Source organism: Aquarana catesbeiana, linkage group LG13, assembly GCF_042186555.1.
Source record: "Aquarana catesbeiana isolate 2022-GZ linkage group LG13, ASM4218655v1, whole genome shotgun sequence".
NCBI classification, from domain to species: domain Eukaryota; kingdom Metazoa; phylum Chordata; class Amphibia; order Anura; family Ranidae; genus Aquarana; species Aquarana catesbeiana.
Window position 1 is genome coordinate 70,390,323 of NC_133336.1, and position 24,123 is coordinate 70,414,445.

Genomic DNA, 24,123 nt, shown 5'->3' on the forward strand with positions numbered 1-24,123 from the left:
TGCATGTAATGTGCACAGCAATACGGCGTGCAGCGTTTTGATGTCGCACTGCTGATTGTGCTCAATAAAGATTTAAGAAGAAGCAATCGAGTTGCCACCATTCTTTTTTGCGAATCACCTGCAATGTCTGGGATCGCATAAGTGTGAATCCAGCCGTAGTGGTGATAATGTTCTGGCTTTAGGCCCCATTTAGAACTTGCGTATTGGGATTGAGCGTTCCTGCTTGCGATTTTTTTTTTGCGTGACTTAAACGCACGTCCACGTGTCGCTCATAGGAAGGCTCATTCACTTTAACTGGCTGCCCTATGTGCGTTTATCGCCCAAAAGAGTCTCCTGCTCCGTTTTGGGGCGACGAGCGTCGTGTGATTTTTAAAGGCGCGTTTTGCTGCGATTCTGTCACAGAATTTGGGGTGCCATTGAGAATAAATGCCCCCCAAACTGCACAGCGCAGAATTGTGGCGACTCCAAATTGCCAAGTGTGATTGGGGCCTTAGGGTGCTGCTCCTGAGGCCCCACCATGACCAGGCCTTCTCCTCACTGACATAGAAATGACAGGAAAGTGAACTACAAGTCCCAGCCATCCCCCTCCAGGCTCAGCGGGGAGGCAGCCAGGCGTTGCCATGACACCTAGGAGGAGTCTACCACTGAGGCTCCAGCCCTCCCGACTTCCCCCCACCGCCCGGAGGCCCCGGCCCAGCGCTGCCGGAAGTGTCGTAAAAAGCTGTGTGCCGGCGGCAGCGCTTTACGGCCGCGGGTGAGACGGGGCGAGTGTGCGGGGCCAGAGATGAGGGCGGCCCGCGCTGTGTGATTACAAGGAGCCCCTTTGGTCTCTCCTCAGGATGGCGGACGCACCGACTGGGCCCGGAGTGCTCTCCTATTACCCCGGGGCCGGCCTGGCCCTGCCGGGGGAGCAGCAGGAGGACTGCGGAGAGGAGGAAGAGGAAGGTCGGGGAGACACGCCGGCTGGAAACGACGTCTCCGAGGGCCCCAAGGGCCACCACCGCCGACATCACCCACCTCACCGCCAGCTTAACGGCCTCATCGGGCCTGACCTCCGGCACCTCAAGAGCCTGCAGAGCAAACTGCCCCCCGACCCACGGACTGCCGCCCCCAATGGACTGGCCGAGGAGGCCCTACCCGCCCTGCTCTCCGCCTGTACCGTGCAAGACATCCGCTACGAGCGCTACGAGTCCGAGCTTCAAATGCCCGACATCATGAGGCTCATCACCCGGGACCTGTCCGAGCCCTACTCCATCTACACCTACCGCTACTTCATCCACAACTGGCCGCAGCTCTGCTTCCTGGTAAGTCGAGGCACTACAAGGCTCAGCATTCCTCCTCAACAGGGCCTACTGTAACTGGGGGCACTACAAGGCTCAGCATTCCTCTTCACCAGGGCCTACTGTAACTGGGGGCACTACAAGGCTCAGCATTCCTCATCACCAGGGCCTACTGTAACTGGGGGCACTACAAGGCTCAGCATTCCTCCTCACCAGGGCCTACTGTAACTGGGGGCACTACAAGGCTCAGCATTCCTCATCACCAGGGCCTACTGTAACTGGGGGCACTACAAGGCTCAGCATTCCTCTTCACCAGGGCCTACTGTAACTGGGGGCACTACAAGGCTCAGCATTCCTCCTCACCAGGGCCTACTGTAACTGGGGGCACCACAAGGCTCAGCATTCCTCTTCACCAGGGCCCACTGTAACTGGGGGCACTACAAGGCTCAGCATTCCTCATCACCAGGGCCTACTGTAACTGGGGGCACTACAAGGCTCAGCATTCCTCCTCACCAGGGCCTACTGTAACTGGGGGCACTACAAGGCTCAGCATTCCTCCTCACCAGGGCCTACTGTAACTGGGGGCACTACAAGGCTCAGCATTCCTCCTCACCAGGGCCTACTGTAACTGGGGGCACTACAAGGCTCAGTATTCCTCCTCAACAGGGCCTACTGTAACTGGGGGCACTACAGGTCCCAGCATTCCTCCTCACCAGGGCCTACTGTAACTGGGGGCACCATAGGTCCCAGCATTCCTCCTCACCAGGGCTCACTGTAATTGGGGGCACTACAAGGCTCAGCATCCCCCCTCACCAGGGCCTACTGTAACTGGGGGCACCACAGGTCCCAGCATTTCTCCTTACCAGGGCCTACTGTAATTGGGCACTACAGGTGTCAACATTTATCCTTACCAGGTCCTACTGTAACTGGGGGCACTACAGGGCTCAACATTCCTGCTCACTTGAGCCTACTGTAATTGTGAGCACCACAGGTCCCAGCAGTCCTCCTCACCAGAGCCTACTGTAACTGGGGGCACTACAGGTCCCAGCATATCTCCTCACCAGGGCCTACTACACTACAGCTGGGGGCACTACAAGGTCCAGCACTTCCCCCTGTCCTTCCTAGAGTCTACTACACTACAAGTGGGGGAGTACGGGTCCCAACATTCCTCCTCTCACCAGGTCCTGCTACACTGCACCTGGGGGACTACAAGGCCCAGCATTCCTCCTCACCAGAGCCAGCTACTCTGGAACTGGGGGAACTATAGGTCCCAGCATTCCTCCTCTCCAGGGCCTGCCGCGCTGCACCTGGGGGGACTACAAGGCTTAGCATTCATCCTCTGTCATCACCAGGGCCTGGTACACTACAAATGTATTTATTTCAGGTACTTATATAGCGCCATCAATTTACTCAGCACTTTACATATATATTGTACATTCACATCGGTCCCTACCCTCAAGGAGCTTACACTCTAAGGTCCCTAACTCATATTCATAAATGGGCACTACAAGGCCCAGCCTTCCCCCTCTGTCCTCACCAGGGCCTGCTACACTGGAACTGGGGAGACTACAGGTCCCAGCATTTCCCTTGGCCTTCCTAGGGTCTACTACAGGTCCCAGCATTCCCTCTGACCTTCCTAGGGTCTCCTACACTACAACTGGGAGGACTACAGGTCCCAGCATTCTTCCTCTTCTCACCAGGACCTGCTACACTACAACTGGGGGACACTTCAAGGCCCAGCATTCCTCCTCTGTCCTCACCAGGGCCTACTACACTACAGTTGGGGGCACTACAAGGCCCAGCCTTTCCCCTCTGTCCTCACCAGGGCCATCTACACTGGACCTGGGGGAACTACAGGTCCCAGCATTCCTCCTCTCTCCAGGACCTGCTACACTGGAACTGGGGGAACTACAGGTCCCAGCATTTCTCCTCTTCTCCCCAGGGCCTGCAACACTGCACCTGGGGGGACTACAAAGCCCAGCATTCCTCCTCTGTCCTCAGCCGGGCCTACTACACTAGAGCTGGGGGCCACTACAAGGCCCAACCTCCCCCCTCTATCCTCTCCAGGGCCTGCTACACTGCAACTGGAGGCACTACAGGGCCCAGAATTCCCTCTGACCCTCCTAGGGTCTACTACACTACAACTGGGGGGACTACAGGTCCCAGCATTCCTCTGTCCTGACCAGGGCCTGCTACACTGCAACTGTGTGCACTACAGGTCCCAGCATCCCTCTGTCCTGACCAGGGCCTGCTACACTGCAACTGTGTGCACTACAGATCCCAGCATCTCTCTGTCCTGACCAGTGACCCTGCAACTGAAGGGGGGGGGGGGGGCGACGACGACTACAAGCCCCAGTACCCCCTCTCTCTTGACCTACAGGTGCCATTGTAATGAGATAATTGATGTCATTCCCTTTCTCTTCTTTCCTCACCAAGGCCTGCTATACTACAGCTGGGGGAACTACGAGGCTCAGCCTTCCCTATGTCCTAATCAGGGCCTGCTACATTGCTACTATGGGCATTACAGGTCCCAGCATCACTTTGTCCTGACCAGGGTCTACTACACCACAGCACCCCCCACCCCCCCCCTGTCCTCCCCTGGTCCTGCTACACTACAACTGGGGGACTACAGGTCTCAGCATTCCCCCCTATCCTTACTAGGGCCTACTACACTACAACAAGAGGCACTGCAAGGCATAACATTGCTCCTCTGTCCTCACCAGGGCCTGCTATACTGCACCTGGGGGTGGGGGCTACAGGTCTCAGCATTCTTCATCCTCTCGCCAAGGCCTGCTACACTGCAACTGGGGGGACTACAAGTTCCAGTATTCCCTCCTATCCTTAATAGGGACTACTACACTACAGCGGGAGGCACTACAAGGCCAAACATGTTCTCACTAGGGTTGCTACACTGCACCTGGGGGGACTACAGGTCCCAGCATTCCTCCTCCTCCTCCTCTCACCTGGGCCTGCTACACTGCAATTAAGTGGACTACAGGTCCCAGCATTCCTTCCCTGTCCTCACCAGGGCCTGCTAAACTACGACTAAGGGTAATAAAATTGTGGCTGGTGATGGTGTCTGAGGTGTTGAACCAAGTAGCTGCCCTTTTAAGAAAGTATGAACCTAAAGGGGTTATAAACCTTCGTGTTAGCATTAAGGTGAAAAAACACCTGTCAGCGACATGACGCGCCCCCCCCCCCCCCCCCCCCCCCCCCCCCCTGTTTTTACTTACCTGAACCCTCGAACTTGACCCAGAGGGACACGCTGTCTCTCTGCCCTGGGTTCTCGGCTCTTGATTGGATAGATTGATAGCAGTGCAGCCATTGTCTCCTGCTGCTGGCAATCGAATCTAATGACGCGAGCGCCGGGGCGGAGCCGAGTCCTGCATTTGGCCTCTATGGACGCTGAATGCCGGACTCGGGAGCACGCCCGCAAGGTATCCCCCCTCGGGAAAGCGCTTCTCCGAGGGGGTTATCAGATGCGGGAAGGAGCCGCCGGGGGGGGACCCCAGAAGAGCAGGTTTGGGGCCACTCTGTGCAAAACAAGCTGCACAGTGGAGGTAAGTGTGAGATGTTTGTGTGTGTTTTTTTATTTATTTTTTTAATTTCACTTTTAAAATCACTTTAATTGGTGAATAAACAAAAGTAAAGGTGTTGGCGCTAGAAATTATCATACATGAAATATTCAACATATGTGAACAATGTGCAAATCGCAAACTAAAAAAAGTCCAAAGTGACAATCCCAGCACCATAGAATATATAAACCAAATCTTCTGGTTTGATGTGTCTTCAGATTAAATGCTTCACCATGAGTGCTCATGAGGTAGATGGCAACTCACCAAAGGTGTTTGAGCACTTTTTACGGTACGTCAAAATGTGCTTTTATTGAATGGACCAGATAAATCCTAGGTAAACATCTCTCCACTATGTGACCTCCCTCGACATAGGCATAGCGTCTCTAATCGCTTTAGATTGGTACATAATAAAGACCCCTCTACTTAGATTTTGAGGAATAGACAAAGTTTGTCCCCATTGGAGGGGTGTGGACATGACCAAAGGGGTCTCCCAAATAGAAACTAAGTGGATATATGGGCTCCAGTCTCTATATCCCAAGGGCTTGAACCTGGATGTAGATTTAAAATGCTTTATTACAGTTTACTAAACGATTCCAGGTGTATGGGGGGGGGGTTCTAGGTCTGGCATGTGATCCCTATTTGTAATGGGTTACCATGTTTGAAAAATTTCACTTTTAGTCTCATCCTATAAAGATTTATTTCGTACCATGAGTTATCACCCCTTGGTTAGAGTAGGGTTACACCCTACTCACCAATCTTCTTTTTATAAATCTTCACGTTTACTATTTTTTAATTTTTTTTTTTTTTTTTCATTTATAATTTTAACAAAAATGTATTATCTCAATCTACCACTAGAGGGGGCCAGAGTTTGTCCATACATGGTATACCTAAATCTAGAAAATATGTATATGATGGGGGGGGGGGGGGGGGTCATTTTGGTTATATATTTATTTTAAAATAGCGGTAAATACTTTACAATTTTATACTATATGTTCTTAAAAGTAAATGATAATTAGGTGTGTGCAGCATGGATGGATGGATGGATATGGGAACAAGGTAGATCCCCGTTTTTTTTTCTGTCTTCAATCCCCATGTTTGGGGAGTCAAAACAACAAAAATAAAGAGGAAACGTGTGTCGTCACTTCCTGATGACACCAGTACGGTGAAACATTTGTCATTTCTGGGTCCTTATGTGACACCCAACAAATTAGTATATCCAGAACGAAGCATGGATCACACGCTGCTGCGAGTCTGATATACCCATCCACACATGCTGTAGACACCTTAGTGCCGGGATTGGCACAGTCACATGAGAGTGCAAAATTTTGTTTTAACTTCTGACCATTTTGATAAAACATACTACACCATAAGAGCTCTTTGTGTCCCTGGTGGAGTCTGTTCCCACATTATCTGTCTGTTGGAGGGGGTCCCACAGTGGAGAGATGTTTACCCAGGATTTATCTGGTCCATTCAATAAAAGCTCATTTTGACCTACCGTAAAAAGTGCCTTTGGTGAATTGCCATCTACCTCATGAGCACTGGTGGTGAAGAATTTATTTGAAGACACATCAAACCCAGAAGATTTGTTTTATATATTCTATGGTGTTGGGGTTGTCACTTCGTTTTTTTTTTGTTTTTTGTTTTTTAAGTTTGCGTTTTGCACACGGTTTACATATGTTGACTATTTCATGTATAATCATTTCTATCACCAACACCTTTTACTTTTGTTTATTTACTACGACTAAGGGGACTGGGACCACAAAGCCTAGCAGTCCTCATCCTCTCACCAGGGCCTGCTACACTGCAACTGGGGGCACTACAGGTCCCAGCATTCCCCCTCTGTCCACACCTGGGCCTGCTACTTTGCAACTGGGGGGCTACAAGGCCCAGCATCCCTCTGTCCTTTCCAGGGGCTGCTGCCCTGCCACTAAGGGGACTACAAGGCCCAGCATATCTCCTCTCCTGACCTGGGCCTACTACACTGCAACTACGGGGACTATAAGGCCCAGCCTTCTCTGTCCTTATCAGGGCTAACTACTCTGCACCTAGATGGACTACAAGGCCCAGCTTGCTACACTCCTACTGGGGGCACTACAAGGCTCAGAATTCCCCCTGTCCTAATTGGGGCCTGCTACACCACAGCTGGGGATTTGGGGGAGGGGGAATATGACCATGGGTTCCCCATTAAGGACAAGATCTCTTATCCTAACCAGGGCCCATTTCATCCACTTCCTGGTAAGTGCTATCACTGGCGAGCTACCAGTCCCATCATTCTTCTGTCCTAAACCAGAGCCTACTACTTCACAACTCTGCTTCCTGGTAAGTCCTGGTACTGGGAGGATAACGGGTTCCAGTAGTACTCTGTCCCTGCTTCCTGGTAAGTACTGTCCTTGTAATACAGGGGACTGCAAGTCCCAGCATTCATCTCTCCTAAACAGGAGAACCACACCTGGCAGCAGCATGTCTTCCTAGTGAGTTCTGTCACTGTACACTGCTAGGGGATACATAGCTTGGCATGAGCCCTGGTTCTCACAAGTGCAACTTGACAGTTCACAGCACCCTGGGGCAATGGAACTCTTTGAATTGCTACGACTGAAAAAGGTTCCTGCACTATTTCTGTGCGATTTCAGTGCTACTTCAATTGGCATCTGTTAAATGAGGTCACACATGAAATTGCACTGATAGCTTTAAAGCTGTGTTGAAGTAATGCGACTTCAAAGCTGCACTGGTGTGAACCAGGGCTTACTTTTGCCTATGCTTTGACACCTATTGTTACTGCCTTGTTTACTGACCACAACTTTGCTTCCTAGTAAGTCCTGTCATTGTGTTTTGTCAGGGGAACTACAAATCTCAGCATTGCGGTATGCTGCCAGGGGAACTACGAATTTCAGTATGCTGCTAGGGGTACTAGGAATCTCAGCATTTCAGTATGCTGCTGGGGGTACTAGGAATTTCAGCATTTCAGTATGCTGCTGGGGGTACTGGGAATCTTGGCATTCCTGTTGCTTAGCCAAGTTTACTACCCCTATATCTATAGATGCTTCCTACAGTTGTGTTCTATATGGTCTTGCATTGAGTCTGTGTTGCTCAGGGCAGATTAAGACCTCAGCAGACATGGTAAGTAAATGAGTTGTTAAGTCCTAGTATCTGATACTCCAATTACAAGGCAATTTTGTTTTTTATTTTGTATATTGTAGGGAAGCTTTATAACCTGTCAGGTGTGTGGGTGGTGTGGTTTTGTTTTTTTTGTTTTTTTCTTCCCTCTAGGAAGATTTGCTTTCACTTCCTTTTTCATAGCCAAAACAAGAAGTGAGGAAATCCCTCCAAAGTAAGGGAATCCCAGGGTGTCACCAAAACTAGTGTCCCCATTGAAAGATTTACCCTCTATTAGCATTTGGATATCTACCTATAATTGTCTTTTACGTTCACTTTCAATGGTAACTGTAAACAGTACAAATAGTGAATCTCCCTAATTGGGGCACAGACAGCAGTAACAATTGACAGGTGTTCTAATCCTTCTCCACTTTTTCCAAAGCTAAAAATAGCCTTCAGTTACACGATAATCCATCTACATCTGGCAGTGGTGGTGCTTCCTGGTAGGCCCTGCCATTGTATTCTATTGTGTGGCTACTACAAGCCTCAGCTTGTAAAGGAGATAGAGAGAGAGAGATTCACAAAAGGTCATACACCCCTCACATTTTTCTAAATATTTTATTATACCGTTTCATGTCACAACACTGAAGAAATGACACTTTGCTACAATGTAAAGTAGTGAGTGTACAGCTTGTATAACAGTGTAAATTTGCTGTCCCCTCAAAATAACTCAACAAACAGCCATCAATGTCTAAACTGCTGGCAACAAAAGTGAGTACACCCCTAAGTGAAAAAGTCCAAATTGGGCCCAATTTGCCATTTTCCCTCCCCGGTGTCATGTGACTCGTTAGTGTTAAAAGGTCTCGGGTTTGAATGGGGAGCAGATGTGTTAAATTTGGTGTTATCGCTCTCCCTCTCATACTGGTCACTGGAAGTTCAACATGACATGGCAAAGAACTCTTAGGATCTGAAAAAAAAAAAAAAAAATTGTTGCTCTACATAAAGATGGCCTAGGACAGGGATATGAAATTGGCGGACCTCCAGCTGTTGCAAAACTACAAGTCCCATCATGCCTCTGGCTGTCATGCTTGTGGCTGTCAGTCTTGCTATGCCTCGTGGGACTTGTAGTTCTGCAACAGCTGGAGGTCCACTCAGAACAAGCCTCGCCATGGTCGACCAGAAGTTGAGTGCATGTGCTCAGTGTCATATCCAGAGGTTGTCTTTGGGAAATAGATGTATGAGTGCTGCCAGCATTGCTGCAGCGGTTAAAGGGGTGGGGAGGGTCAGCCTGTCTAGTGCTCAGACCATACACCGCACGCTGCATCAAATTGGTCTGCATGGCTGTCATCCCAGAAGGAAGCCTCTTCTAAAGATGATGCACAAGAAAGCCTGAAAACAGTTTGCTGAAGACAAGCAGAGTAAGATTACCAACAATACAGACCTGATCACGGATGTGGAAATACGGGGCAATTTAGGTAACCGCGATCACAGGTCAATTAGTTTCAGTATAAATCACACAAATAGGAAACCTAAAGGGAATACAAAGACACTGAATTTCAAAAGAGCCAACTTCCCTAAACTACAAACCTTGCTAAAAGGCATAAATAGGGATAAAATATTAGGAACAAAGAATAGGGGGAGAGATGGGTTTGCTTTAAGAGCATATTAAATAAGGGCATTAGCCAATGTATCCCATTGGGTAATAAATTTAAAAGGGCGAACAAAAGTCCTGGATGGCTTAACTCCAATGTAAAAATGCATATAAAAGCAAAGGAGAAGGCCTTTAAAAAATACAAGGTTGAGGGATCATCCTCAGCATTCAGACTTTATAAAGAATGCAACAAGAAATGTAAGGGTGCAATTAGGGCAGCTAAGATAGAACATGAAAGACACAAAGCGGGGGAGAGCAAAAAAATCCCAAGAAATTCTTTAAGTATGCAAACAGTAAAAAAGGGAGGACAGACCATATTGGACCCTAAAGAATGAGGAAGGACATCTGGTTACAAAGGATGGGGAGATGGCAACGGTATTGAATTTATTCTTCTCCTCAGTCTTCACGAGGGAATTGGGGGGCTTCAGTAACCAAAACTGCAGTGTTTATCCTCATGACACAACACAGGAAGCACCTCCATGGTTAACAGAGGACAGAATTAAAATTAGACTTGAGAAACTTAACATTAATAAATCACCGGGACCAGATGGCTTGCATCCGAGGGTACTTGGGGAACTCAGTCAAGTGATTGCCAGACCGTTGTTCCTAATTTTTACAGATAGTCTACTGACTGGAATGGTACCAGCTGATTGGAGAAAAGCCAATGTAGCACCAATATTTAAAAAGAGCCCAAAATACATCCCTGGGAATTACAGACCAGTTAGCCTAACATCAATAGTATGTAAACTCTTGGAGGGGATAAGGGACCATATACAAGATTTTAGTAATAAGAACGGTGTCATTAGCAATAATCAGCATGGATTCATGAAGAATCGTTCTTGCCAAACTAATCTTATTAACCTTCTATGAGGAGGTGAGTTGCCATCTAGATAAAGGAAGGCCCATAGACGTGGTGTATCTGGATTTTGCAAAAGCATTTGATACAGTTCCCCATAAACGTTTACTGTACAAAATAAGGTCCGTTTGCATGGACCATAGGGTGAGTTTGAAAATTGGCTACAAGGGCAAGCTCAGAGGGTGGTGATAAATGGGGAGTACTCAGAATGGTCAGGGGTGGGTAGTGGGGTTCCCCAGGGTTCTGTGCTGGGACCAATCCTATTTAATTTGTTCATAAACGATCTGGAGGATGGGATAAACAGTTCAATCTCTGTATTTGCAGACGATACTAAGCTAAGCAGGGCAATAACTTCTCCGCAGGATGTGGAAACCTTGCAAGAAGACCTGAATAAATTAATGGGGTGGGCGACTACATGGCAAATGAGGTTCAATGTAGAAAAATGTAAAATAATGCATTTGGGTGGCAAAAATATGAATGCAATCTATACACTGGGGGGAGAATCTCTGGGGGAATCTAGGATGGAAAAGGACCTGGGAGTCCTAGTAGATGATAGGCTCAGCAATGGCATGCAATGCCAAGCTGCTGCTAACAAAGCAAACAGAATATTGGCATGCATTTAAAAAGGGGATCAACTCCAGAGATAAAACGATAATTCTCCCGCTCTACAAGACTCTGGTCCGGCCACACCTGGAGTATGTGGCGTATGCTGTCCAGTTCTGGGCACCAGTCCTCAGGAAGGATGTACTGGAAATGGAGCGAGTACAAAGAAGGGCAACAAAGCTAATAAAGGGTCTGGAGGATCTTAGTTATGAGGAGGAAAGGTTGCGAGCACTGAACTTATTCTCTCTGGAGAAGAGACGCTTTAGAGGGGATATGATTTCAATTTACAAATACCGTACTTGTGACCCCACAATAGGGATAAAACTTTTTCGCAGAAGAGAGTTTAACAAGACTCGTGGCCACTCATTAAAATTAGAAGAAAAGAGGTTTAACCTTAAACTACGTAGAGGGTTCTTTACTGTAAGAGCGGCAAGTATGTGGAATTCCCTTCCACAGGCGGTGGTCACAGCGGGGAGCATTGATAGCTTCAAGAAACTATTAGATAAGCACCTGAATGACCGCAACATACAGGGATATACAATGTAATACTGACACATAATCACACTCATTTAATGGACTTGTGTCTTTTTTCAACCTCACCTACTATGTAACTATGTAAGGACATGGATTACTGGAACCATGTCTTGTGGTCTGATGAGACCAAGATATTTTTATTTGGTTCAAATGGTGTCGAGCGTGTGTGGCGGGAACCAGGTGAGGAGTACAAAGACAAGTGTCTTGCCTACAGTCAAGCATGGTGGTGGGAGTGTCATGGTCTGGGGCTGCATGAGTGCTGCTGGCACTGGGGAGTTACAGTTCGTTAAGGGAACCATGAATGCCAACATGTACTGTGACCTACTGAAGCAGAGCTTGATCGCCTCCTTTCAGAGACTGGGCCGCAGGGCACTATTCCAACCTAACGACCCCAAACACCTCCAAGACGACCACTGCCTTGCTAAGGAAGCTGGGGGTAAAGGGGATGGACTGGTCAAGCATGTCTCCAGACCTAAACCCTATTGAGCATCTGTGGGGCATCCTCAAACGGAAGGTGGAGGAGCGCAGGGTCTTTAACATCCACCAGCTCTGTGATGTCATCATGGAGGCGTGGAAGAGGACTCCAGTGGCAACCTGTGAAGCTCTGCTGAACTCCATGTCCAGGAAGGTTAAGGCAGTGCTGGAAAATAATGATGGCCACACAAAATATTGAACTTTGGGCCCAATTTGGACACTTTCACTTAGGGGTGTACTCTTTTGTTACCAGCAGTTTAGACATTAATGGCTGTGTTATTTTGAGGGGACAGCAAATTTACACTTATGCAAGCTGTACACTCCTTTACATTGTAGCAAAGTGTCATTTCTGCAGTGTTGTCACATGAAAAGATATATTTACAAAAATGTGAAGGGTGTGAGATATATATTAAAATTTTGTGAAAAAGTAATTGCCCCCTAAACCTAATAACGGGTTGTGCCACCCTTGGCGGCAGCAACTGCAATCAAGTGTTTGCGATAACTGGCAATAAGTCTTTCACATTGCTGTGGAGCAATTTTGGTCCACTCTTTTCGAAATTGTTTTTATTCAGCCACATTGGAAGGTTTTCCAGCATGAACGGCCTGTGTAAGGCTTTGACTAGGCTACTCCAAAACCTAAATTTTGCTTTGTTTGAACCATTTGGAGGTGGACTTGCTGTTGTGTTTCGGATCATTGTCCTACTGCATAACCTAAGTGTACTTGAGCTCAGGAGCTGATGGCCGGACATCCTTTTAGGTTTTTTTGGTAGAGCTCAGAATTCATGGTTCTATCAATTATGGGAAGTCGTCCAGGTCTTGAAGCTGCAAAGTAGCCCCAGACCATCATGCTACCACCACCATGTCTGACTGTTGGTATGGTGTTCTTGTTATGAAATGCTGTATTAGTTTTATGACAGATGTAACGGGATGCACACCTTCCAAACCGTTACATTTTTGTCTCCATCGGTCCACAGAATATTTGCCTAAAAGCCTTGGGGTTAATCAAGATTTACCAAAAAAAAAAATGTGAGATGAGCCTTGTCTTCATTTTGGTCAGCAGTGGCTTTGGAACTTTCCCATGCATGCCGTTTTTTCCCAGTCTTATTGTTGAATCATGAACTGATCTTATCTGAGGCAAGTGAGGCCTGCAGTTCTTTAGATGTTGTTCTGGGTTCTTTTATGACCTCCTGGATGAGTCGTGGTCATGCTCTTGGAGTAATTTTTATAGGCCTGCCACTTCTGGGAAGGTTCACCACTGTTCCAAGTTATCTCCATTTGTGGATAATGCCCCTGACGTGTTTTACTGGAGTTCCAAAGTCTTAGAAATGGCTTTAAAACCCTTCCTAGACCGATGGTACATGTACATGACTTTGTTTCTAATCTGTTCTTGGTGTTTTTTTTTTTTTTTTTTTTTTAAGATTGTGGTATAATGTGTGGCTTTTTGTGATCTGTTAGCGTGCTTCACTTTGTCACAGCTTCTATTTGTGTGATTTCTTGATTCAACAGGTCTGGCAGTAATTAGGCCTGGGTGTGGCAAGTGAAATATAACTCAGCTTTCCAAAAAATTGTGGTTAATCACCGTTCATTCATGATTCAGCATGGGATAGGGCAATTACTATTTCACATAGGGCCAGGCAGGTTTTAACAGCTTGTTTCCCTTAAATAATTTAAAAACTGCATCTTGGATTTACTCGGGTTATCTTTGTGTAGTAATAAAATTAGTTTGATCTGAATCATTTAAGTGTGAGAAATATATGCAAAAAAAATTAAAAAATCAGGACAAAGATCAGGGCAAATACTTTTTCACACACGTGTATATACATTTTTAATCCTAAGCTAGCTTCTGCACTTGTGCCTGTTGAGTCATAGGATGGAAATGTATCAGGGTTGATATAAATCAATGATTTATTTATTTTTAATCAAATTTTTATTTTAATAAAATGCTTTTGGAGTAAAAATCTATCTAAAGATAGTTTTTTCTATTCAAGATATATATATTTAGTTTTTATTCAGCATGAAATGGTACTTAGTTAAATGGCATGAGGCTGTATATTCTCCAATATTTACATTTTTGGTGAACTTATTCAATGAATCCAAGCTCTGCAAGCTGAGATAACATGTTCTGCATTGATGTATTCACACAATGGCACAGTAACCATGAGATAAATCGGAGTTCTGGAATATTCCTTTATCCCACATTGTTTTGCAAATCTATGTACACTACAAACTGAATCGGTTCTGATATCGCTGTTTTATTAATCTGACAGATTATCCTAAATGGGAAACCTTCATTTTGTTTGCATGTATTAAAGATTCTAACTACCAGCAAGAATGAGTCCTTGATAACAAACCAGTTTAAGTACTTAGGAATACAGATCCAATTGCCAGTGCAATAATTCAGGAAAATGAATCTATGGCCTGTAATCATCGCCTTCAAGGCTAGAGTACAGAAGTGGAAAGATCTTCCGCTCGTATTGTTGGGGAGAGCTAAATTATTTAAAATGATTTTTCTCCTGAAATTTTTATATATACTCTAACGCCCCACTATATATCCCTAAAGACGTTCCGATACATTGACTCCCTGTTGACCTCCTTTTTGTGGGGAGACAAGGCAGCTCGTGTGTTGCTGGGCGTTCTACAGCTACCAGTAGGAAGGGGTGGTCTGGCGATACCCGTCCGCTTGTACTACTTGGCGTCTCAACTAGTTCAGCCCCACTGGCGCATGTTTCCACAGCTGAATAACGCTGCCACTGCCGTGGAGGCAGCTGTCGCGACCTCATACGAAGCACTTTTGAATTTCTTTTTTAGAGGGATGGTGCCTACTCAAAACGGGGTAACTGTACTTCAATCAGCTAAGTGGGTACTTGAGATTTCTATAAAACATATACAAGACGGACCTCCACACCTATCGCCAAATACACCACTATGGTTCAATCCTCGTCTAAAGGACCTTTCTCGCTTGGAGGATGGATATAGGTGGGCCAAATTTGGTCTTACGTATGTGCATCAACTATTTGAGAGGGGTGAATTTAAAACGTTTGCACAATTGAAGAGAGAGATGGGTGTCCCTGACACATGGGCGTTCCATTATTCCAGGCTGCGGCATGCTGTGCATACACCATTTGGAACGGGGATGGTTCTGTTAGAAAACACAACTTGAATCAATGCTTGCAGAACCTGACCACACGAAACGTATTTCCACTTATTATACTGTACTTATGGAAAAAACGCAGCCGAGAGAGAAGAAAATGAGAGAGAGAGAGAGATGGACAGACATTATCCCAGAGTTGACTGAGGCTCATTGGAATGAGGTTTTAACCTCCTATATGTCCACGGTCATCTCTGCGAGGGATAAACTGATCCAACTAAGATACCTACATCAAATGTATTACACCCCATACAGACTATATAAGATGGGCAGGAGAGCAGACCCGATTTGTCATAAATGCCTGGTGGCAGAAGGTACTTTTATGCACATGGTTTGGGACTGTAGTGGGGTACGACCCTTATGGTTACAGGTAACCCAGTTTGTTGCAGAAACATTTGATCTTCCGAATATATGTAGCCCACTGCTGGGTCTCTTGGGGGTGATAGAGGACGATGTAATGAGCAACAATACTAGAATGTTTTTGAGATTATTGTTTTACTATGTCAGAAAGCTGATTGTCTTGAATTGGATAAAGAGGGATCATCTTACCTTAGGAGCTTGGAAAAGATTAACCCCTTCCCGCCGACCGAACGCACATATGCGTCCTCGGCTTTCCGGGGTTATACCGGGATGATGCCCGCAGCTGCAGGCATCATCCCGGTACCGTTGTTTTCAGCGGGCGATCGGCTACCCGAATATAACAACCGATGCGGCTAAAAGCCGCTCGGCTGTTATACCGGAGGAGCGGGAGGGGACATCCCGCCCTCCCGCCGCCTCCCGCCGCTGTTACCGGGCCTCCCGTGCGATCGGGAGGCCCGGTGTCCATTCGGGAATCTCCGGCGGCTGGGGGCGGGCTGGAACGAAGCTGTGAGCGGCTTCGTTCCAGCCTTCTAATTGTAAACGCGGAAGCGACGTCATGACGTCACTTCCCGTTTACTCGGCTGCCAATGGCGCCGAATTTAAAAAAGTACACAGTATTCAGAATCGCCGTTTTCGGCGATCTGAATACTTTGAAGTGTAAAGGAGGGATGGGGGGTCTTTTAGACCCCCCATCCCTCCATAAAGAGTACCTGTCACCACATATTACGGTCACAAGGGATGTTTACATTGCTTGTGACAGCAATAAAAGTAAAAAAAAAAAAAAAAAATTTTAAACACAATTTATAAAAGTACAAAAATAAATAAAATAAATAAATAAAAAAAAAATTTTTTTAAAGCGCCCCCGTCCCCGCGAGCTCGCGCAGCGAAGAAAACGCATACGGAAGTCGCGCCCGCATATGTAAACGGTGTTCAAACCACACATGTGAGGTATCACCGCGATCGTCAGAGCGAGAGCAATAATTCTAGCCCTAGACCTCCTCTGTAGCTCAAACCTGGTAACCGTAAAAAATTTTTAAAGCGTCGCCTATGGAAATTCATAGGTACCGTAGTTCGTCGCCATTCCACGAGTGCGTGCAATTATAAAGGGTGACATGTTAGGTATCTATTTACTCGGCGTAACATCATCTTTCACATTATACAAAAAAATTGGGGTAACTTTACTGTTTGGATTTTTTAAAATTCATGAAAGTGTCACTTTTCCAAAAATTTGCGTTTAAAACACCGCTGCACAAATACCGTGTGATAAAAAATATTGCAACAATCGCCATTTTATTCTTTAGACTCTCTTCTAAAAAAATATATATAATGTTTGGGGGTTCTAAGTAATTTTCTAGCAAAAAATACGGATTTTAACTTGTAAACACCAAATTTCAAAAATAGGCTTAGTCATGAAAGGGTTAATTAATGCAAATAATACACTGTATAAAATGACATATATGAAGCAAGAGGAAGTAAGAAAAAATTTAAGAGTATGGGGCAGATGGATAAATACAAAAGAAACTACACCATGTGACATCTAAAATGATTTTATTATAAAATATAGCCGAATGATAGACTGGGTAGGATGATATTGTGAGAACATGTTCCAGGGGACTGGAGAGATGACAGCGCATAGCACAATTGGTTTAAGAGGTATATACCTCTTTGGTTTAGTTCTTTAAATTTATATATCCACTTTTATATGCTGATAATTTGCATTACGATTACAGAAAACTGGTATTTTAGAGTTAAAAAAAATTGCTACCTGTACTGATATATCCTTTATCATAGGATGTTTATCCGAAACCACGGCAATATACCTTACTTTTTTTTTTTTTTTTTTTTTTTAAATGAGTCCTTACATTTAACGAGCACCTGTCATTTCAAATCCATCATGGCAGAGCCTGCTAGAGGGCATCCACTCACCTGCTGCCGCCACGTCCCTCACCTTGTGTCAAAGCCACATCACCAGTCATCCCATTAAAGTGAATGGGACTGTTGGTGAGTCAACAGCTGGGCAGAGGAGGAGCCGCTGCAGGACAGAGATGACAGTTGCGCTTTAAAAATTATGTTTTAAATAAATCCTTTTTACTAGTGATTTAAATCTACTTGATTTCAAATCAAATCCACCCTGGAATGTATGGCAGCTGCATGTCCCAGCATGTCCTGTAGTTTGTAGAGTGTGCCATCCCTGTACAGATGCGTCATGCCTGGATAACTACTTTTACAGGTTTGTTTTTAGTTTGGGGATTTTAAGTGGAACTGTGTTGTGCCTGTGAAGGGTAATAAAATCTTTCACTTTATTAGCGTCTCTAAAACTTGTACCTGGTTTGCCTTAGTTGCTTCCCTGCGCTCTATCCTTATAGGAGAGAAGTTGTCAGTTAGTGGAGGGCTCTCTCCCTTGTGACGTCTCTGGGTGACTGCATGACAAAATGCAATGCTCTCAAGTAGTGTCATGTGAGGAAGAGGACTGAGCCACATGTTCACTTATACATGGAGGTACAGAGTGTTCCCCTTCCAGCAGCTGAGTTGAGTAGAATGGAGTGACGCCAGCGCACAGTAAAAAAAAAAAACTGTGACCAATATCTGAGACCTGCACCTATCTACTGTCTGCACCTCTTAGTTTTGGTTCCACCCTGTCTCTGACCTAACTGTATATTAACCTTCTCATTGTCCTTAGTCTGCACATCTGTTCGTTAACTCCTTTGTTTCCATCCTCCCACTGTGTATGACCTGTATATTTAATGTGTAGTGCTCCATGTTCTAACACCTCTCCAATTCAGCATGTATGGTAATTTCTCCAAAAAATTGTGGCAAAAATCATCACCTTGGATGTCCACTTTACAAAAAAAAATAGGGAATACCATCCAATTAGGTCATGAAGGTTGCCACCATCCCTAATGCAAGGAAATAAGATAACCCCCTCAAAATAGTAGGTGGGACTTTAATGGCAATGGGGTAGTAAAATACAATTTTATTGATACAAATATACAAAACAATATAAAGAATCCACATAATAATCAAGTATTATATACAAAAGGGTTAAAAGTATGAATATGCTGGTGTAATAATTGAAGACATATGTATTCATGCAGTCTTCCACTTGGACCATGGTGCTTTCAAGGTGATCGTATGATAATGCTTTTGTCATAAATCATCCGAAGGGACAAATGCGATACCAGACCGCATGTTTTTCATTTAATCAGTACAGTTTTCGTACGAAAATACAAATGGCATCGCTTCTTAATTTTTATTGTCGTATGAGAATTTCCGGACTTCAGCAGCTTATTCATTTTCGATATGGAGACTGGCATACAAAAAAAAACACAGAAAAGAAACAGATGATCATTTGTCCAATAGTCTTATCGTGTGTACTAGGTTTTAAATGTTTTTGTAACCTTCCTTTTTATGTAAGGGTGTGGTACATCGCATCAGTACCACATCACATGTGGTACTGTGTGGTGCAATTTCAGCCCGTTCGTTTTGAATTCAATGGGCTAAAAATGCACCGCACCAAAGGAGTGCATGCACTACTTTTAAAACGCACTGCAACCGGATTGCAAGGTACAAGAAGTACCGAGAAATCTGCTGCTTGCAAAATGATCTGTTTGCGACCTGTGTTTGGGGTTTTGCATTGACACCTGCTGCAGATCACAAACTAAGTGCATTTTGCATGCAATGTGAATCGCACACACTGTGCGATTCATGTGTATGCATGAAAAAACTCATTACCACCCACGGAGATCTATCTGTCGCTTAAAATATGTGTGTGTAACATGCCAGTACTCGGTTGCCTGTTTACTGGTCTGCGTGGCATGGTGATGAGGTTTGTAATCTTAGGTATGTTTATAGTTCTCTTATGCTGCAGAGTTGTCAATACGATTATGAACTGCTGATACTTTTATGAAACTTATGACAAACGCCTGCGTGCATGTAATGTTCGACCCAAACTAAATTGGGTTAACGGTGTTTTGTAAATGTTATGTTGTGTATAGACAGCCATTTTAATAAGCTGTCCAAGCCCCACCAGACTGTATGCAGCTAATTTGCAGTGTACCCTACAAGTAGGGGAAGGGGGCCCACCCTAGTACTGTGTGAAGCCATACAACCATCATCTACAGTGTATATAAAATTTACACACCCCTGTTAAAATGTCAGGTTTCTGTAATGTAAAAAAAAGACAAAAATAAATAATTTTAGAACTTTTTCCACCTTTTTAATGTGACCTATAAACTGCAACTCAATTGAAAAACAAACTGAAATCTTTTAGGGTGGGGAAATTAAAAACTAAAATATGGTTGCATAAGTGTGCACGCCCTCTTATAACTGGGGATATAGCTGTGTTCAGAATTAAGCAAACGCAATAAAACTGATATTAAATAGGAGTCAGTACACACCTGCCATCATGTAAAGTACCTCTGATTAACCCCAAAAAAAGTTCAGCTGTTCTATTAGGTCTTTCCTGACTTTTTCTTAGTAGCATTCTACAACAAAAGCCATGGTTCGCAGTGAGCTTCCAAAGCATCAGAGGCATCTCATTGTTAAAAGGTAGGTCAGGAGAAGGGTACAAAAGAATTTCCAAGGCATTAGCTATACCATGAAACACAGTGAAGACAGTCATCCAGTGGAGAAAATATGGCACAACAGTGACATTACAAAGAACTGGACGTCCCTCCAAAATTGAAAACAAGAAGAAAACTGGTCAGGGAGGCTGCCAAGAGGCCTACAGCAACATTAAAGGAGCTGCAGGAATATCTGACAAGTACTGGCTGTGTGGTACACGTGACAACAATCTCCCATATTCTTCATATGTCTGGGTTATGGGGTAGAGTGGCAAGACGGAAGCTGTTTCTTACAAAGAAAAACATTCAAGCTCGGCTAAATTTTGCAAAAACACATCTGAAGTCTCCCAAAAGCATGTGGGAAAATGTGTTATGGTCTGATGAAACCAAGGTTGAACTTTTTTTGGCTATAATTCCAAGATATAAATTTGGCACAAACACTGCACATCACCAAAAGTACACCATACCCACGGTGAAGCATGGTGGTGGCAGCATCGTGGTTTGGGGCTGCTTTTCTTCAGCTGGAACAGGGGCCTTAGTTAAGGTAGAGGGAATTTTATGAACAGTTCCAAATACCAGTTAATATTGGCAAAAAACCTTCAGGCTTCTGCTTGAAAACTGCACATGAAGAGGAACTTCACCTTTCAGCATGACAACAACCCAAAACATGCATCCAAATCAACAAAGGAATGGCTTCACCAGAAGAAGATTAAGGTTTTTTTTTGGAATAGCCCAGCCAGAGCCCAGACCTGAATCCGATTTGAAAATCTGTGGGGTGATTTGAAGAGGGCTGTGCACAGGAGATGCCCTCGCAATCTAACACACTGTAATAAAATCAAAAAGTGTTGCAACAAAGTAGTTTAGGGTGTGCAGTTATACAGCCATATTTTAATTTTAACCTAAAAGATTTCAGTTTGTTGTTCAACTGAGTTTTACAGTTTATAGGTCACATTAAAGGTGGAAAAAGTTCTGAAATGATTTCTTTGTCTCTCTTTTTTTTTTACATCACAGAAACCTGACATTTTAACAGGGGTGTGTAGACTTTTTGTATCCACACATTTTAGGGCTTGTTTTACACTATATTTTGCATGTTTGTTGTGCAGTTTTACATGTGTTTGCAGTCAGTTGGTGTGTTTTTTAGGATTTTGTATTTGCAGTATGTTCTGGTACATGCAAAGAAAAAAAATGCAGTATGGTGAGGTCAAAACTGCCTGCCAAGCTCTTGGAATGCCAGGAAGAGCCATAATGTGATTGACCCCTTTTTAAAACCCTGGTATCCTAGAAATCTTTGAGGGTGGCTCCTTCTCCCCCCTCCCCCCCCCCCCCTTCTTTTCTGCACAGTAGCAATTAATGACGAATTCCTTCTGTCCTAATCTGCCATCTGTTATTGGTTTCTGTTTAAATAAATTGGCTAACAAATAGATTTCGAATGCAGCAGCCTTGAATAGTTGGCAGTTCACAAATTGACGCTTATTCATACAAATGGCCATCGGGTGCCTGTGATAGAGCAGTACATTTTTCCACATATCCATGCAATCGTTTGGTTTCTTAGAATTATTTAAGGGGTTCATTCAGCTTCATATTTAGAATGATGCTGCTTTTTGATTTTGGAAACGTGCAAAAACTGGTAATCTCACTGCTATTTTAAAGTATAGCCAAAGCTTTTTTGGCTATACTTCACCTATGTATCACAGGAGTGCAGTTTGTTCTGCAATCCTGGGACTCATCGGCTCACAGTGGGCTGAAGCCCGCTGATGTCAGAGCTGGTCCAGGCTCTGAAAAGATCCCAACCATATAGTCTGGATCCACCCAGATTACCAGGTGAATTATGGGAACACTGAAGGGGAAATAAAAAACGAATGCAGCCACTACGACTGGTTAGCTGCCATATTAAGTTTTTTTGGGGGTTTAGATATTCTTTAAAGGCACAATCCATGTCTCCCCCAAAACCTATACAGTGGGAAATATATAATTCTTTGATCCCCTGCAGATTTTGTAAGTTTGCCCACTTACAAAGAAATGAAGGGTCTATAATTTTTTTCATAGATGTATTTAACTTGATAGACAGAATATCCACCAAAAATCCAGAAAAAATGTTCTAAATTAGCTTGCAGTTTAGTGAGTAAAATAAGTATTTGATCCCCCGAGCAAAACATGACTTAGTACTTGGAGAAACCCTTGTTGGCAAGCACAGAGGTAAGACGTTTCTTGTAGTTTGGTTACTAGGTTTGCACACATCTCGGGAGGGATTTTGGTCCACTCTTTTACAGATCTTCTCTAAATCCTTAAGGTTTCTTGGCTGTCTCTTGGCAACTCAGTTTCAGCTCCCGCTATAAATTTCCTATAGGATTAAGGTCTGGAGACTGGTTAGGCACTCGATGACCCTAATGTGCTGCTTCTTGAGCCATGCCTTTGTTGCCTTGGGGGTATGTTTTGGGTCATTGTCCTACTGGAGAACCATCCGTGACCCATCTTCAGTGTTCTGAGAAGAAGGTTCTCATCCAAGATTTTACCATACATTGCCCTGTCATTGGACCCTCAATGTGGCAAAGTCGGCCTGTACCTTTTTAGCAGAGAAACATCCCCAAAGCATAATGTTTCCACCTCCGTGCTTGAGTTTAGGGTTGGTGTTCTTGGGGTCATAGTCAGCTTTTTTCTTTCTGCCAAGCACGGCGAGTCCCCCTCCTCCAAGAAGGCACATGCATTCATGCCAATGAACATCTAAATGATTCAGAGAAGGATTAGAAGAAAGTGTTGTGGCCAGATGAGACCAAAATTGAGCATTAACTCAACGTATTTTGAAGAAATAAAAATGCTGACTATGACCCTAAGAACAAAATTCCTGCAGTCAAGCTCCGAGGTAGAAACAAAACAAAAGTCGAGGTTAATGCTCAATTTTGGTCTCATCTGACCACAGCACTTTCTCCTAATCCTTCTCTGAATCATTTAGATGTTCATTGGCATGACTGCATGTGCCTTCTTAAGGAGGGGGACTCGCCGTGTTTGGAGGAAGAAAAATGCTGACTATGACCCCAAGAACACCAACCTTACAGTCAAGCACGGAGGTGGAAACCTTATGCTTTGGGGCTGTTTCTCTCCTAAAGGTACAGGCTGACTTTGCGGCATTGAGGGGCCAATGGATGGGACCGTGTATTGTAAAATCTTGGATGAGAACCTTCTTCCCTCAGCCAGAATACTGAAGATGGGTCTTCCAGCATGCCCCAACTTCACCTGCATTGACCCCCCCCCCCCGCGCGCGATCCCCAGCCTGTCAGATTGCCGGAGATCAATGCAGCCAGCATCTGCGGGATGCCGCCGGAGCAGGGATAGATCGGGGGTGCAGGGGGTGATATGACAGGCAGGTGGGATACATCTGGAAGCCGGTGGCAGTGGAGGGATGCCAGCTTCCAAAGGTAGCTGAGGGGGGGAAGGAGATAAAGGAAAGATTGGGGGGGGTGCAAATGTAGGTGGAAGGGAGCTGTGGCAGGTGGAGGGACAGGGAAGCGGTGGCATGGGGGCGGGGGGGGGGTGTCGGGGTTAATAACTCTGTGATCAGCTGGTTGTAATTCGCTGATCAGAGTTAAATTTGTTCAGAGTCTGCTGAACAATTCTAATGTAAGCTTTTTGGTCATTGAAGTGACCATGAGGTTCGTACGGACTTGGCCACCTGCAGGGACTTCTGTAGGTCTGTACAGCGTACGGACCTGGCAGTGAAAGGGTTAAAGTGGTTGTAACCCCCATTTATGAAATCTGACCTCGGCACATATATCTGTAGTGTTTACTTATTTCTCTCCAAAGCCCTAAGGGCTGTGTCTTTCGCTCCGTTTTTTGCATCATGCAAGATTTGTTGAAAGACCAAATCTGGGAGTTAGGAAAAAAATCCAGCCTTGTCTTGCTGTGCTCCCTCCATGCTTGCTAAGGACTTGTGCGTCCACACCAGAACGCAGCAAAGAGCTGTGTTCTTTGTGGGAACGCACTGTGTTCAGA

At 45.0% G+C, this 24,123-nt stretch overlaps 1 protein-coding gene across 1 annotated transcript in view; it reads left to right on the top strand.

The window, feature by feature from the left end:
- Positions 1-656: 656 nt before the first annotated feature.
- The window catches only part of NAA30 (N-alpha-acetyltransferase 30, NatC catalytic subunit), a 40,169-nt gene continuing 16,702 nt past the window's right edge, over positions 657-24,123 (top strand). Inside the window, exon 1 of the mRNA XM_073609880.1 lies at positions 657-1,304. Within this exon, the coding sequence (XP_073465981.1) occupies positions 840-1,304 (465 nt within the window). The 5' untranslated portion in view covers positions 657-839. The remainder of the gene's footprint in view (positions 1,305-24,123) is intronic.